At 53.1% G+C, this 15,842-nt stretch overlaps 1 protein-coding gene across 1 annotated transcript; it reads right to left on the reverse strand.

Annotated features, from left to right (window-relative positions):
* Positions 1 to 232: 232 nt before the first annotated feature.
* P2RX1 (purinergic receptor P2X 1) lies at positions 233 to 11,496 on the reverse strand. Its single transcript, XM_062614954.1, has 13 exons — positions 11,158 to 11,496; positions 7,845 to 7,992; positions 7,526 to 7,597; positions 7,024 to 7,093; positions 6,081 to 6,177; positions 5,712 to 5,792; positions 4,065 to 4,206; positions 3,311 to 3,441; positions 2,569 to 2,659; positions 1,810 to 1,875; positions 1,560 to 1,652; positions 1,011 to 1,058; positions 233 to 722 (listed from the first exon to the last, which is right to left on the reverse strand). Exons 1-12 carry the CDS (start codon positions 11,292 to 11,294, stop codon positions 1,014 to 1,016), a joined length of 1,173 nt encoding a protein of 390 aa, XP_062470938.1. The 5' UTR covers positions 11,295 to 11,496; the 3' UTR covers positions 233 to 722; positions 1,011 to 1,013.
* Positions 11,497 to 15,842: the final 4,346 nt, after the last annotated feature.

A 15,842-nucleotide genomic window follows, 5' to 3' on the forward strand; every position in this document is an offset into this window, starting at 1 on the left:
TGCCAGCCAGCCTGTCTGAGGAGGAAACCCAAGTGACAACACTGATAACAACCTCTGCTCGTGGCCAGAGGCCCAGGGGCCCTGCAGGGGAGGGCAGAGCCCAGGGGAGCCTGCACAGAAAGCCTCATGCTCCAGCCCAACTGATAGGATTGCTTTGCATGCACAACCTCCCCAACATGCCACAAAGCACTGCGTACCCCACACCCAGGGCAAGCATGGGCATTCAAAGGGATGTAGTAGAAAAACTAAAGGTTTATTTTCTTTAATAAAATACATCCTTACAAAATAACCGAGTTTTCTCCCATGCTGAGGGACTGGGAATGATTCTTGCCTGCTCTCCTTCCTTCCCCTTCTCAATTTGGAGCTGTCCAAGAGTGCTGCTGGGGAAGGAGAGAGGCAGTGATGCTCTCCCAGGGGCTTCAGGTGCAGGATGCCCTGGCACGGCCCCAGCACACGAGGCAGGGTGCAGCAGGGCTGTTGGAGGGCCCTGAGGGTCCTTTAGCTTAACCCACCCTGAGCATCGCAGTGTGTCCCACCAGAGGCAGGGTGCTGGGCCGGCCGGACCCTGCCCTAGCTGCAGGGTGCCATGTTCACTTGAGCTGGTGTCAGATGCTGCTCCTGCTGGTCTTGGAGCTGATGCAGGGTGGTGACAGGGGATGATGACCATGTTTTAGGAGAGGAGAAGGAAGAAGAAGGTGCAGGTCTGTCAGTCAATGTGGATTCTGCCAAGAGAGAAAGGTGTACAGTGGTTTCTGGTGTCTTGCTCCCCACTGCCCCTTTTCAAGCGATGCTGCCATTGCAGATGTGATGTCAATCCCACATCCTGCACAGTGCTGCCCTGTGCTCTTTCCTGCTCTGGGAAGAGCTGCTGACCCCAGGGCAGACACTGCAGCTCACAGCTCACATCTCCTCCATGCCTTCCCCGGAGCTCTCCTGCCTTCCCAGGGGCCTTGGGATAGCCCTGAGACCCATATGCTGTATGCTAGCAGGGCTGGGGAAACACCACTCACCTCTCACTGTGCGTTGTCCAGCTCCTTTTCCTTCTTATGTGACTTTGACTGGGGGTTAAATGAGAGAAAACAGTGATTCCTTTACAGACCCACCCCATTCTAATGCCAGGAAAATTGTCGAATAGCAACTTCTAACCCCCAGTGTATAAACATGCTTCCAGATGAATTTGAGGGGAGCTGTTTTCATGCCTGAAAGGCCGCAAAGCATCCCTCAGTCATGAAGGTGTTCTGAACAAGCAGAAGAGGGGACATTTTCCGGCTTACTAAAGCACTGGCCTCCCCTTGCTTCCCTTACAGCAATGCAAGTGTTACCAGATATTGGAATATCTGCGCCTAAAGGGAGGGAATAAAGCTGTTATCAGTGAGTCACACACAGGAGATGTCTCCTTTTGGAGAGGATGTTCAGGGATCCCAGTCTCTGACAGTCCCATGGGCTTGGGATTCCCCCTAGGTCAGGAAGGCACCGGGTTGCTCCTCAGTATGAATGTTGTGTCATGCACACATCCCCACTCACACACCCACAAAAGCCTCTGTAGGGCTGTTACTTACAGGCTCCTGTTCTGCGTATTTGAATTTCTTCTGCTTGTAATAGTCCCGTCCTTGGAGAAAATGCAGCAGGAGCAGGTCACAGAGGACAGAGGCCTTAAATCAAAGAGCAGTTAGGGTTGGAGCTGCCCTCCCAGATCACTTATGCCACCTTGTACTTCCAGTGTGTCCCAGTTTGCCCCACAAATGAGGGTCCCTTCTGCTTCACAGGCAAGGAGAATAATTTGAAAGGCTTGGAAATATCTGAACTTACCACTCCAAAAATACCAATTCCAGAGCCAATGGTGGTCATGGTCGGGATGATGTCAAATTTGCCTGCCTGAATAAAACCAGAGGAAATAGGTGATATGTGACAGTCAGCCCAGGGGAAAAGGTAATAAAAGGGGTCCAGAGCTGTAGATGGCCTTCAGCTAAAGTGCCTTTGCAACAGCCCAAACCATAACCACAGCACAGAAAGAGGAGCTGGCTAAGAGCTGGGTTTAAGTTTATGGCCAAACAAAAATCTGGTAAGTTGGGTTTAGGCTGACAGAAGTTGAAATTACTTTGCTTTCTATATTATTTATCTATTTATTTATACATTTATATGTATAGATACATACATACACACAGAGACACACATACACATCCCTTTTAAATATTCCCAGTGGAAAACAACAAGGAAAGCTTTTTCTCAAGGAAGAAAAAGACAAAATAGAAAAAGGCAAATATTCAGCTTTTGGAAATATCAGAAAGTTTTTGACTTTCCATAGTTTCCCCCAACCCATTATGGTGTTTTCTGGAACCAATCCAGCTGATAGAGGCGACCTGTAAAATGGGCTTCCTCTCTATGTTCCCTTCCCTGGTACTTCCCCACGGCTGCTGTGATCAGGCCAGCATTCAAGTACACCACTCACGCTGGTTCTCCTGGCCCCACGAGACCCCAGGGCTGTGTTACAGAGATGGTACCTTCCTGAGGATGTGGTACAGGCATCCCAGGGATCCAGGGATGACCCCAGGGCCTGACCGTCCTTACCTTGCCGTTCACCAGGATGTCGAACCGGATCCCAAACACCTTGTAGAGTGTCCTCTTGTCCACCCCATTTTCCTTGTAGTATTTGGCATACCTGTCCAATTGAATGGTGAGCATTAGTGGCCTGCCAGGGTGTCTAACAGCCCCCTGCAACCCAACAGCATCGGGGCCTCCAGAGCAGGACAAAGACCTGGGGATGTGCTGCCACAGACCTGCTCCTGACCCTCTCCTTAACCCCTAAAGGAGCTGGGCTGTTGGCACTTCTCCCTTTGTGCCTCAGTTTCCCTGCCTTCAAGTTGGAGTTCAAGCTTCTGCTTGTGCTGATACCCACTGACCCCAGATGCTATGTGACAGCAGATATTAGTTCAGAACAAGTGGCAGCTCCACACAAAGCAGCAGTTAGGTCAGCAGCTCATAACTGAGGCTGAATGGTTTGAAGTGTGGGGATATGCAAGATGACCCTGCACCATCTCCAGTCTTTCAAGGGGCTTCTCTAGAGCTCAGCTGAGCAGGAGAGTCTGCAAGGGGGAGGAGAGTCACAGAGAAGGCAATGGGGTAATTTGGAGGCCAAGGGATGGGTTATCACTTTTCTCATGCCATTCTAAAAGGAGCACTGCTGTCTGGCACTGCAAAGGTTGTGTTTGGAAGAGCAGTACCTGATCTTCCACCCTCCCTTGAGTGCTCTGGCATCCTCAAAGGTGTCACTTCGGAATTCTGCCTGGAGGGTTAACAGGGGTCTCCTTACCTGAAGTTGAAGCCTGGTGAAACATTACTGTCATCATTGTAAAGGCCATGGAACTGGTAAATGGGTTTGCAGTGCCGGACGGGCCAGTCAAGGTCACAGTTCCAGTCTATGGTGATGCCCACCACTCCACCCTGCAGCCAAGAGGGGAGTTACTACGTTGCCCCTCCTTGGATCTGGCCCACATGGAGAAATGCTTTCCCTCTTCACATGTGGCCTTTCTTGATGCTATGAAGTGCCCTGGCTCTCCATGGGAACGTGGACCCCACCACTGCCTCAGCCCTTCTGGCCAGCCTTGGCTTTGTGCCTTATTCATCACTCTATGGGGAGGCACTTGCTTCTTTGTTAAATGTTCGATACGCAACTAAATTCATGCCCTCTTGCTCCTGATCTGCACCCTGTCCCTGGGGAAAGGCAGCAGTTTGCAGTGTGCAATGACCACTGATGTTTGACCATGGTTTCCAAGCTCGGTTGGATGGAATTTTGCCATGCAGCTCTAGTCATTGCACAAATTAAACCAAACTCGACCCTGGATTTACTGCCAGCAAGTCAAATCCTGTCAATCTTACAGGGGAGTTTCCAAGAAAGGTTTAAATATTAGACCATGTCCAAGGAGATTCATAGTCTTTAAGAGCTATTTCTGGCACTGCCTTATGGGTCCTTGAGGTCTTGAGCTGTCTCAACAGCTTGGGGACGTTTCCGCCGCCAGTGTCCCCTTTCCCATGTCAGCAAGAAGTATCACTTGAAATTGAAGCACCTTAACAGCCAGGAAGGTAAAATTCTGACCCGATTCCTTCACTATGTATCCCAGGTCAAACACGGGGCACAAGGAATCAGTGACTTTGTGGTAGGTGCATTTCTTCAGGTACTGTTTGGTAACGCTCTCAACCAAGTTGCGCCTGGGAATGAAAAGAGAATGAATCTGAATAACCCAGTAATTTGGGTGGGAAAGGATCTCTGAGGTCCCTGGTCCAACCTATAGCTACTATTGCAACCAACCTAAAGCCAGGTAATGTCAAGTTCAGGACCTCCTCACCAGCATGCTCATGAGACCCTTTCCCTCCAGCCCTGCCTGGTTTCTTCCACCCCATCAAGTAACTCATTTCCCCCTCCTATGGAGGAAGTGTTTCTGCACTGTTCCTATGGAGGAACATTCCTGCAGATGTTCTCCACCTCTGCTTTGAGTTTGCTGCTTTGCCTGCTGCCCAAACCCAGCACATCTGCCTTTCTTCATCTCTTCTAGCAACCCCCTCTCTTATTCCTCAGCTTTGCAAACCCTCCCATGGCCTCCAGCATCTCTCCCAGCTGCCTCTCCCATTCACATAGCAGCTCATCCATGGGCTCTGCCAGGCAATGCTCCAAGCACCAACAATTTTCAGCTGGGACAGCTCAGGGATAGTATACCCTGCAGCTTTTACGCTGAGCTGGATTTTGCTCTCTCCTCCAGAAAGGGTGAACAGGAAAGGACAATGCCTTGCCTTCCACCCCGTTCTGCTCTTTTCCTTAAAAATAGCTTTCCTGTGATGCTTCCCTGACCCAGATGGTTTTGTAAGACTTGTGCCTTGCTCAACCCCATCCCATCATTTATGCTCAGTGCTTAATTAGCAGCAGCGACCAAAGGCAGGAAGTTTTCCCTGTGACCCCAATCAGCTCCAGCTCAGCCCCTGCAGCAGCAGCCAGCCCGGCTGCCCTCACCTCCCAGGACCTGCTGTCCCCACCCAGGTCCCCTCTCCCGCCTGCTCTCATCCTGGTTGCCACCTCTCCTTGCTGCTGGTGGGGATCCCCTCTCCCCGACACCTCTTGGGGTGCAGTGTGAGGTCGGCTCAAGGCTTTGCCAAACATTATGGTCGCCAGGACATTTAACCTTGGCTACAGCACAAGGATGTGATCACCTTAGAAGGAGGAATCCACTGTCTCCAGCACAAACAGCTCCTGTTAATTTGTTCCAAATGAGATCTCTGACTAGTGTCATCACAAATTCTCTTACATGCGTGCCTTTAGCTGGAAGGGGCCAACCCTTCCAGGCATTAACCCATTGCAGAAGCAGGTGGAAACTGTGATGTTAAGAGGGACCTCTGCTCATTTCTGGGCACCAAGCTTGTCTGGCTGCTCATATCCCACTGTGTCATGTAGTATTTTATTGTTATCTTCAGGGAGTAAAGGGGAAAATCAAAATGAAGGCTCAGAGAAACTGTATTTTCATGTGCATCATGCAAGGGTAACTCAAGAGACATTGACTCCAGAAACCTTTCCTGTAACCACAGCTACCAACTGATCTGGGACAGATAGAGTAGTCCTGGGCTCGCTGGTGAGGGACAGCATCCTCTATGCCAAAACATCCTGATATACCCATGGTTTCCCCTGAGGGAACCGGGCAGAAGCAATCCCCTAAACCTCTCCTTACCTGGACACCTTGAACCTGGGGAAGGTGATGCTGTTCTTGATGAACAAAGTGAACTTCTCTGCTTCTGACAACAGGGCAGGGCTGAAAAACACAAATGTTGACCTGCGTCTATCACTCAGCCCTCTGGCCTGTAGGGAAAACCCCATTTGGTGGGGATGCATCCAAACTGGAATGAGCAGGACCCAGAAAAACTGGTGATCTCCTTCATCCCTTCCCTTTCTAAGTGAAAGATCCCAACAAGGTTCAGGAAAGCCTCAAAGAAGGATGGAAGCGGAGACAACCCCATCTTGCTCTGCCCTACACTGAGCGCTGCTGGTGCAGCTCAGGTGGGACCGGGGTTCAAAATGGGGCAACAACATCATTCCTTACCTGGGAACATGGTCATCGACTTCAACAGGGCACCAGCCAAAGATCTCGCAGGTCTTCACAGAGATGTTGAAATGCACACACTTGCCTGTCATGAGCCCTGTGGGGAAGGAAGCTGCTCACACCCAGGACACTGGGAAATCCCAGCCTCACACCGGGATGGGTGGGAGTTGGTCAGAGCTTCAGCCCTGCCATGGACATCCAAGGCACAAAATACCCATCACTTTGGTGCCTATTTATTTATGAAAAGGGTAATGAATTGTGGCCTCTCAGCTAGGGCAGGGGCTTCTCTTGCACTGCTGCACAAGGGAGCAACTGGGAGGTTTTCTTGCTAAAATACACCTCAGACAATACCATGGGGTACCAGTCTGGGGGAAATGGCTTAGTCTGGATTAACCTTCTGCTGGCAGAGTTTTTTTGCAGCTCAGATGTCTTTCAGAAGAGGAATTATAGAATGGTTTGGGTTGGAAAGGACCTTAAAATCATCCAGTTCCAAACCCCTGCCATGGGCAGGGACACCTCACCCTAGACCATGTTGCCCAAGGCTCTGTCCAACCTGGCCTTGAACACTGCGAGGGATGGAGCATTTATCACTTCTTTGGACAACCTGTGCCAGTGCCTCACTACCTTCACAGGGAAGAACTTCTGCCTTATCTCCAACCTGAACTTCCCCTGTTTCAGTTTGAACCCATCACCGCTTGTCCCATCACTACAGTTCCTAATGAAGAGTCCCTCTCCAACATCCTTGAAGGCCCCTTCAGACACTGGAAGCTGCTCTGAGGTCTCCACACTGCTTCTCTTCTCCAGGCTGAACAGCCCCAACATTCTCAGCTTGGCTCTATATGGGAGCTGCTCTTCCCAAACCCCATTAGCTGATGGTCCCAAACCTGTACCCTTGGCACACCCCAGCCTTGCCGGTGCCAGGCTCGGTGGCCTCGTGCCATACCTTGTCCCTGGCGGCTGTATTTGCCTTTGGTGCAGTCGCTGTCCCTTGCGCAGAGCCCAGCGTCCGGCAGCTGTTTGGAGAAAGCAGCCACCCCTCAGCATCACACCTCTGGTTTTGGCCCCTTGGTCCCTCCTGCCTCTCCAGGCAGTGTTTTCCTTGTAGGAAATGCTGCTCTGCTGCAGCCGGAGCCTCATCCATACACCGCTTCCCAACCAGGGATGAGCAGGAGAAAGGGGGGATTTCTTTTTTGAACTCCAGGCAGATGCTCTTGTTTAAGCCTCGAGTCTGCTCTGCTTGATCATCATAAAGGGAAGAAAACTTAAAGGGATGCTTCCTGGTTTTCAGCAGAATAAAAGCTTTCATGAAACAGGAAGGGTACTATGGAGCCAGGCTCAGGCTTTTACTAAACCTTGCAATGCCAGAACTGCTTCCCCAGGGCCATCACCACAACCCCCCCCACATTGCAGAAGCTGAGGCCACTGAAGGGAGCTATGAGGTTTACCTCTGGGCAGGTTCCTTGTTTCTGTCCAGGGGTGACAATGAAGTTGGTCATCACCACGAATGAGTTGTCCCCCTGTGGAGACACAGCCAAGGAGCTCACAGCCAGCACAATGGTGGGTCCCAAGGACCAAATGCCCCCAGGGGTGGTATGTGGGCAGAGGTTTGTGGCAGGAGCAGCCAGCTTTCCACCACAGGGATGCCATGTCATGGTTAGCCCAATGGAAAGCCTACACCCAGGAGCCCCTCTGCACTCCAGCACATGAAGAAAAGCAGCTGTGGGGACAAAAGCAAGCCCCCCCATAGCCTCCCATCATCCTTACCTGGGGTGGGAAGACATAATCCACTACATCCCAGATGTGAGGGCCCATGACACTCTCGTTGGTCAGCGTCAGGCCTTTCAGCTTCACTGAGACTGAGCTGACAATGCTGTCCTGAGACTGGTAGCCCTTCTCGTAGAGGAAAACCCACCTGGACAGGGAAAGGTGGTGGGATGAGCATGGCCACTGGTGCTTGACCACAGGAGCCCCAAGTCCCAGCACATCACTGTGGATTGGAGCTTCTTCTACCAAGTCTCACCAATTATTTGCCCAATTCCCTCCAGCTGGATGAGTGACGTGATGCTGAGCTCTCCCACCCTTTGCCCGAGGCGTGCAGTAGCTGCAGGACCTGACTTCCACCCACAGTGGGATGGTTTATTCTGAGGGCTGGGACATGTTTGTGGTTGAGGGCATGTGAAGGCTGGTGGAGCAGTGTGGCCATCAGCTATTTAGGATTAAAGCCTGTGGTGGGTTTGCAGGTTGCTGGGCTCAGCAACCTGGACCCTTCTGATCCATTTCATAGGCACTCTCCAAAAATCAGTGCTCCAGGGCCAAGGCAGGGGTAAGTCAGGAAATGGCTCACATCTAGGGCTACCATTCCCCATACAACAAAGGGAACCATGGAGTGCAAGAGGGCTGCAGGAGCAGGGTTGGGGACGCTGCTGTGGCCAGCACAGGGCTCTCCCTGCGTTTTCCAACCCATCACGAAGCCATTAGAGCAGGCTCCTGACACTATTTAACCTGTGACATAAACAAGCTGCTGTTGGATTAACTCTGACTCAGGGACACTATAAACATGGGCAAGCAACCATTCCGGGGAGCTCTCCCAGCACTAAAAAAGGAGCGATCTGGTTTTTGTCCCATCACCGCGGGCACCGGTCCCACTGCCCATGGGACAGCCCGTGGTGCCAGCCCCCTGTTCTCAGGCTCTCGAGCAATGGGGATGGAGGAAAATAACCCCAGGTGATGCCCAGAAGTCTGCCCTATGGGTGCTGGATGTTATGGGGACCTCCTAGTGATGGCGGGTTTTGGCTTGCAACCCCATTGGCATCCCAAGACAGGAGGCAAAGAGACCTCAGGGATTGCATCTGCCCCAGTACCTGGGAATGGGAGCAGAAATTCAGCACTGCTGCCACCCCAGCTGGGACCTGCAGCTCCAATGTCCTTCTCTGCCAAGGCAGTGTCATACTGGGTTATACTGGTTACACTGGGCAACTTCCCTGATGCCGTGGGGGCTGTGAGCTGGGCAGCACCATGGTAGAGTGGTTCCCTAAATCTGCCTCCTCTCCTCTGCCATTGCCACCTCATCCTCCCCTGGCAGAGGTGGGCGCACAGAGCTGGGCACCGTACTGCAGCACAGCTTCCCCATTGCAGGGCAGGATGTGCACCCCCCCCCCCCCCCCAGCTGTGGTTACAGCAAACAAAGTGTCATTTCCCCATCATGCTGTAAATGCCACATCCAGCCCTGCCCAGACAGTAAAAGTCCCCTGGTGTCACCCCCTCCTGTGGCAGTGACCAAGCTCTCTTCCTTCACTGGCCCCATCCTGTGGCTCAGCCCACAGCCTCCTCGCGTGTGAGGTTTTCATGCAACCAAAGCCAGAGAGTGACATCCAGCCCAGCAGCGATACCACCTTATCTCAGCCTGTCAGCAGAAACAAGAGCTGCCCCCCAAGGATAACACCAGGTTTCAGCAGGATCAGCCCCATGTCCCCCCTCTGCACTGATGGCACTGCCACCCATCCCTCCAAGCACAGCCATCGGCATGCATCCCTACCAGCATCCCCTACGAAGGGGGACCAGAGCTGGGGGAAGTGTGAATAAATCAGTATCTGCTGCCAAACCTGCTTGCCAAGATAAAATCTCCACCATGGTGGCTCAGTGCAGGCAGGGAACCAGAGCAGGGCTTTGAGCAGTGAGGGCATGCCAATGGCTGGTGGGGCTGTGGGCAGCCACACGCACAGACAGCTCCTTGCTAGCGGAGCCAGACCCCCCCCCAAATTACAGCAGCTTTATGCCAACCTCCTCCCCTCTGCCCCTGGCTGTCACCCCCAGGCTGGTTCCCTTTCTCCTCTCTCCTGTCTCCTTTCAGTTGGGTTGCTTAAGCTGCATTTCCTTGGGAAGATGTGCTTTGAGTAACAGTCTCTGCTGGTTCCCCACCCGCAGGAGCATCCCCCCTGGCCAGGTTTGCTGGACTTAGGAGAGCCAGTCCTGCTCCCAGTAACACCAGTCTGGGCCAGTGCAAAACCCTTTACAATGGAACATCCTTGAGGTCTTGGTTTGGCAGCAGTTCAGGATGAGGGTTATCCTTGTGAGTCAAAGCACTGGTGAGCAGGGTCAGAGCGACACACAAGTCCTGCAGTGGGAAGATTTCCCCCTTTCCAGGGGATCTGTACTAAAAGCAGGAACGGGCACCACTACTCCCTACAGCTACCTACTTGCACTGAGCCCTGGGAGCTGCTGCCTCTCCTCCGGACTGACTAGGCAGCCTCCACCCTTAAAACACTCAATTTGACCAGTTCATAGCCTCCTGCTGTGGGGCCCTTCCTGATGGAAGGGTACCGAGCCCACAGCAGCTGTGGAGGCACAGCAAAGGCTGTTATTAACCACAGCACAGTGCATTGCCCAACACTGAGGGAACAAGGACCGAAGTGCCGCGGCAGGAGCAGCAGCCCCAGGGCACCCAAGGATACACATCCACATCCCCACGGGGCTCTGTCCCCGCTTCCTCCGCTCTGCCTGTTTTAAGCAGCTGCTCTTGCACCGTGACTGCTCTCGGAGCTGCCTCCCGCAAGCAAAACCAGCCCATGCATGTGGAGCAAGGCTCCATCCCGGCCCCAGCCGCTGTACTGGCCCTGCCTCCCCGGCCGGGCGGTGGACAGGGAGATTTATGGTGCTGTCTGCAGCCGCTTGGGTCTCACAAATCACTGCGCTGGCCCCAGCGGCCTCTCACTTCACAGAGATGAAAATAAAAATAACAACAGATTCTCAGGCCACTGTCCAGCAGCTCGAGCTGCGTTTGGATGTGCCTCAGCGAGGAGACGGGGCCCCGGAGCGCGGAGCAAGGCTGGGAACGGACTGAACCTCCAGCCTGCACACACAGCAGCTTCTGGAGAGTATGTGGGGACCAAGCATCCATCTGGAAGACCCACGGTAGGACACTGGGCTGCGCAGGAGTGGCTGCGTCCAGAGGGATGTGTTGCCATCAGCAATAACTCCCCCTGCATTGGGTTAGAGGGGATGGAGGAGCCTCTTTGCTGCTCTTGAACCCGGTAGCAAAGCATTAACTTGGGGGAAAGCAGGCACGGGGGAGCCTTACCCGATGATGTATGCCAGGACGATGAGCTGGATCAACCGGAAGGTCAGTCCCACCTTCTTGTTCCTCACCAGCACCATCCGGGGGGTGTCATACTCAAAGAGGAAGGAGGACACCTTCTCCATGCACTTCTGCCCCATGGTTGTGCCAGGGCTGTGCTGCAGCCTCGTGCCAGCCCCGCTGTTCACAGTGCCGTGGGGCAGGCCGTGCCTGCTGCCACTGGAGCGAGTCCTGTGCTTGCAGACAGGAGGGAGAAGGCAGCGGATAAAACGCTATCTGTGGTGCTCTGTGCACATATGGGCTGTCGGGTTTCCTCCTCTGCGCAGGGATGGGGTTTCCTCTTCCTATAAGCTCTGGGCTGGGTGCCCTACATGGCCTGGGGGTGGGACAGGGTGCGGGAGGGTGCAGGGCAACCACATGCCACAGGGACAGAGCTATCTGACCATGGGGGATGCACCCTCATCCGGGCAGGGTCCATCCCTGGGGATGGAGGGGCTACAGGCAGGGCTCGAGGCAAGCAGGGACCACAAGGCAACCATGGGATGGTGGAGATGGAGGAGGTCCTGGGAGAGGGTATCACCTTTCCTGCCCCGGCAGCCACCTCAGGCTGTGGGTCTCCTGTGTATGTCCCTAACCCATGTCCTCCTCCGTCCCCCAAGGGCTGCCCCAGTAAAAGGGTTGGGAAAGGGGAGGGAGTGGGCACAGAAGCCCCAGCCCAGCAATGCGAAGCCAAAGCCCCTTCCCGCAGTGGGGCTCCCTGGCTGGGGCTTGGCTGGATCCCAGGGGCTGGGCTGGGCACGTTTGGAAGCATTTTCAGTATTCCCAGCATTTCCTGAGCCTTGAGCAGGGCCGGGTCACAGCGAGAGATGCTCAGCAGGGTGGTGCAGGCACTGCTTCAAGGGGATAGCACTGAGAAAGGAGCTGGATTTCTGTGTGCCAGACTGAAATCTGGGGGGCAACATCATTGCAGTGGGAAGCTTTGCGGGTAGCCTCACAGGGGTGCGCTCTTTGCTGGGGAGCACTGGGCTGAGGAGGGCTGTTTCTGGAGGAAACAGAAAGTTTTGCCCCAAAAGCCCGGAGCCCAGAAGCTTCAGCACTCCCCAGAAGGACAAGAATCCATCCCATGAGTCCCAGTTCATCTGCTGCTTCCCGTGACTTTGAAGGATGCACTGGTGTCTGCAGCCATCGAGTCTGACACAAGGTCCCTCTCTGCAGGGGGAAATGTTATTGGAAATATGGAAAAGTTTAACCTGCTGGGATAAATGTCCCTTCTGGAATATTTAACATCATCACCTCCCATGTTCAATTGCCCATCACTGAGCATCATATTGACCTTTCAACTCAGTATTTTACGGACTTGACAACCACAAAATGAATGGAACAAATCAATTATCTTTGTTGGGCAATAGGGAAAATAGGGGGAAAAGCTGATGAACCATTTAGCTGAGTCTTTTGGGTGTACCATGAAGCTTGGGAATCAAAATCAGATGATCCCACTTTGCAAGTGACGTGACATCCCAATGCCCCAGGCCTCAGCAACGTGGAAAGCTGTCAAATGGGGAGCCAAAGGCAAATATGAAATGCTGATGCTAATCATATAAGATTGAAGGCTGATACTGCTATTGAGCAGAGCAGACAAACCTTATAAGCTTAGATATCTGTCAGGAGAGAAGCAAATAACTTACTGTATGAAACGAGGCCTTTTAGGGAAGGCTGCTCACCCTTGCCAAAGCCATGGGGATAATGAAAATAGGACAGCTAAATTTAACAGCAAAATGACTTGTAAAAGAGTCACTTCTAACCTTCACTCTGGTACTTGGAGTCAATAAAATGGTTATAGCATGGATTTAGCTAAAATACTTTCCATTGGGAGATAATATGCATCTCCCATTATAGTACCTCTTGGAGCCACGTTGCAGCTGGTGAGCGGGGCCGGACCCCACGGGTGTGTCTGTGGTGATGTGGGGAGCAGGAGACCCCAGCGCAGGAGCACCCATGGGGCCTAGGTCTTCTCTTGGCTGCTATTAGCACCTGACACGGGCACTCTCTTGGCCATGGCACCCAAATGTTGAGAAAAAAACATAGTGGCTTCACATGCTACCACGCTATCACACAGCAGCAGTAACAGCATACTAACCATGTGGTTACTGTGGGGAAGTGCTCTGCTTGGGCTCTGTGACATTACCTGCCAGGAGATGCTGAGTTCATGGGGTGTGATGCTGCTGCAGCTCAGGCACTGGGCTGTCCTGATGCCAGCTCTTTCTGTTTGCAATCACCTGTGGTGATAATAAATATATTGTTGTAACACGTAAATGAAAAATAGAATTAGTGGAAAAAGATGCTTCTATCAGCATTTTTATACTGTGTCTGGTGCAACCCCCTGCACAGCAACTGTGACCCTGGGGCTGCTGGAGTCCTGCAGATACAAGCTTGTAGGATGCTGTCGATACACCCACAGTCATTTCCTCTGAACAACTTTGCATCTCTTGGTCCCTATCAAGCCCCCTGGGGGTGTGCTCAGTGCCAACACTGAGGATGCTGCTGGAGGAGCAGCAGCAGCAGCTTGAGATCGGCTGCAGCAGGTCCTGGGCACAGAGAGCGCTGAGCTGGGCTGGACCCGAGCAGCATGCAAATGTGGGACCAAACAGGGTGGGAGTGGGACAACATGGGGGCACAGAGGGCAAAACCAGGCAGAGATAAGGGAATCAGCCCATCTTGCTCTGCTGCCTATGGGAAAGTGGAAGCAGCAACAGCAAATGAGGCCCTAAAGCCTCTGTGTTAGTGCCCAGGGTTGCAAAGCCCCAGGACCTGTTTGCCCAAATGCTCTCCTGAGTCAGCTGGCACTGCCTGGTCCCCAGCACCGGGTTGGCCTCATCCGGCATCTCCTTCAGCTCCAGCTGGGTCAGACCCAAGGGCATCAAGGGCTGGTGACCCACCGAGGGATCCTTGGCAGCGCTTCGCAGGGCTACGCAGGGCTCCATCCATGGCTGCAAATGCAGCTCCTCCCCCTGCCCCTTCAACAAACTCAACCTCTGCTTGGGGCTGTCAAGAGAAAAATGCAAAAAATGGCGTTTTTAAATGAGGCATTTGGAAATGCGAGGGCATCCTTGCTGGGACCCAGAGCCAGAGCATGGAGGAGCACAAAGAGGGTGGTCTGAAAGCCTCTGCCTGGGGCTTGAGCCCTCCCGCACCCAGGAAAGTGAAGCTGTGGTAGGTATAAATGCTCCCAGGTCTTTCCAAGCCCTCAGAGATGGCTCCAAAACCTCCTTGGGGGAGGGGGAAATTACAACTATAATAGACGAAGCTCATTACACAACCCAGACTCATGCTTGGCAGCGTGCAACACCGAGCTCTGAATTTCAGCACAAAAATGTGCAGCACGCTGCAAAGCTGCGGATGGGAGGAACACCACGGTGGCAAGGAGACTTGAAATATGAGGACGGGTGTGAAGGGGACCTGCTGTGGTTGAGGTTGCCAAAAAGAGCCCCTGAAAGTTAAGTGGCTCTTTGGCCACCACAGCCCCCGTGAGCCAAAGGAGATGCTCACGCTGCCCTGCTGGCGATGGGAAGGGGAGTGTGGAAAAACATTGGCAGATGAGAGCAAGCAAGGTCCTACAAAACAGCATGTTCAGTTTTCTTTCCAATTTTAACTTGTCCTTGACCTCTCTTCGCTCCTTCCCAGCAGCGCTGGCTCCGCTCTGTGCCCGGCCCGCGCTGCGACAGCCCGGCGCAGGCAGATGTTTTTGGTGGTACTCACCCCACAGCAGCAGCATTTCCATCCCTTGTTGCTGCAGCAACACGTCACCCTGGAAATACCTCGGCTGTGGTTCAGCCAACGCCAAAGCAAACACATAAACCTGCGATGCTGGGGCTGCCCATTGCATCTGCTGGCAGCATGGCAGGCACATCCTGTGGGGCAGCTGAACAGTGCCATGGGGTACAGGGAGCACTGGGGTGGGGTTTTGGGGGTAACATCCGTTTTCTGAATGCATAGCCCCAGTGGTGATGGTGCCCAGTGGTCCAGGGAGCAATGAACCATCAGATGGGGAATGTGGAGGGGTTTTACCTTCACTGCTACGTGCTGAGACAGCGCTGCATCCTCAGCAGTGGCTGGTAGAGGACCACCACTGCCATGGCTGTGGTAAGCATCATGCACCAGCACTGGAGCCCAGCTCAGGAAGAGGCCAAGCAATGGCCTTTTACCAGTATTCACACTTGCCTGCGTATCCCACATCCCTTTTTGTAACCCCCTTTGGGTTACAAAGGTTTTGGGCTACCCTATGCAGCCCCTTTCTTCTGCTTGTACCATTGGGAAGGGGCACATAGGGCTACCTCCTAGCAAAAGCACACCATGAGCATATGTTACCATGAACCCAGATTTGCTCCAAAACACAACCTGCTGTTGCATCAGGATTTTCCACTCAAAACGTGACCATGGGCAGAGCTCTGGGCGATGTGGAGATGGAAACACACAGCCTGGAGGCCCAGTGCCACCCTCAGAGGAGGCCAAGTTATTTAATTATTACTTATTTCATAATTATTTCTTATGGAGGTCATTGCAGGGCTTATTTAAACCTCTCTCAGCTGGGGGAGATAAGGTGAGGACTATTCTGGATCCAGTCAAAATTAGCACTGTTATTTGTATTCTTGTGCCCTGAGAGCAAATTAGCTGGTACTTTAAAGAATTCC

Source organism: Pezoporus occidentalis, unplaced genomic scaffold (assembly GCF_034315485.1).
Source record: "Pezoporus occidentalis ecotype Australia unplaced genomic scaffold, CSIRO_AGI_Poc_V1 ctg179, whole genome shotgun sequence".
Taxonomy (NCBI): Eukaryota; Metazoa; Chordata; class Aves; order Psittaciformes; family Psittacidae; genus Pezoporus; species Pezoporus occidentalis.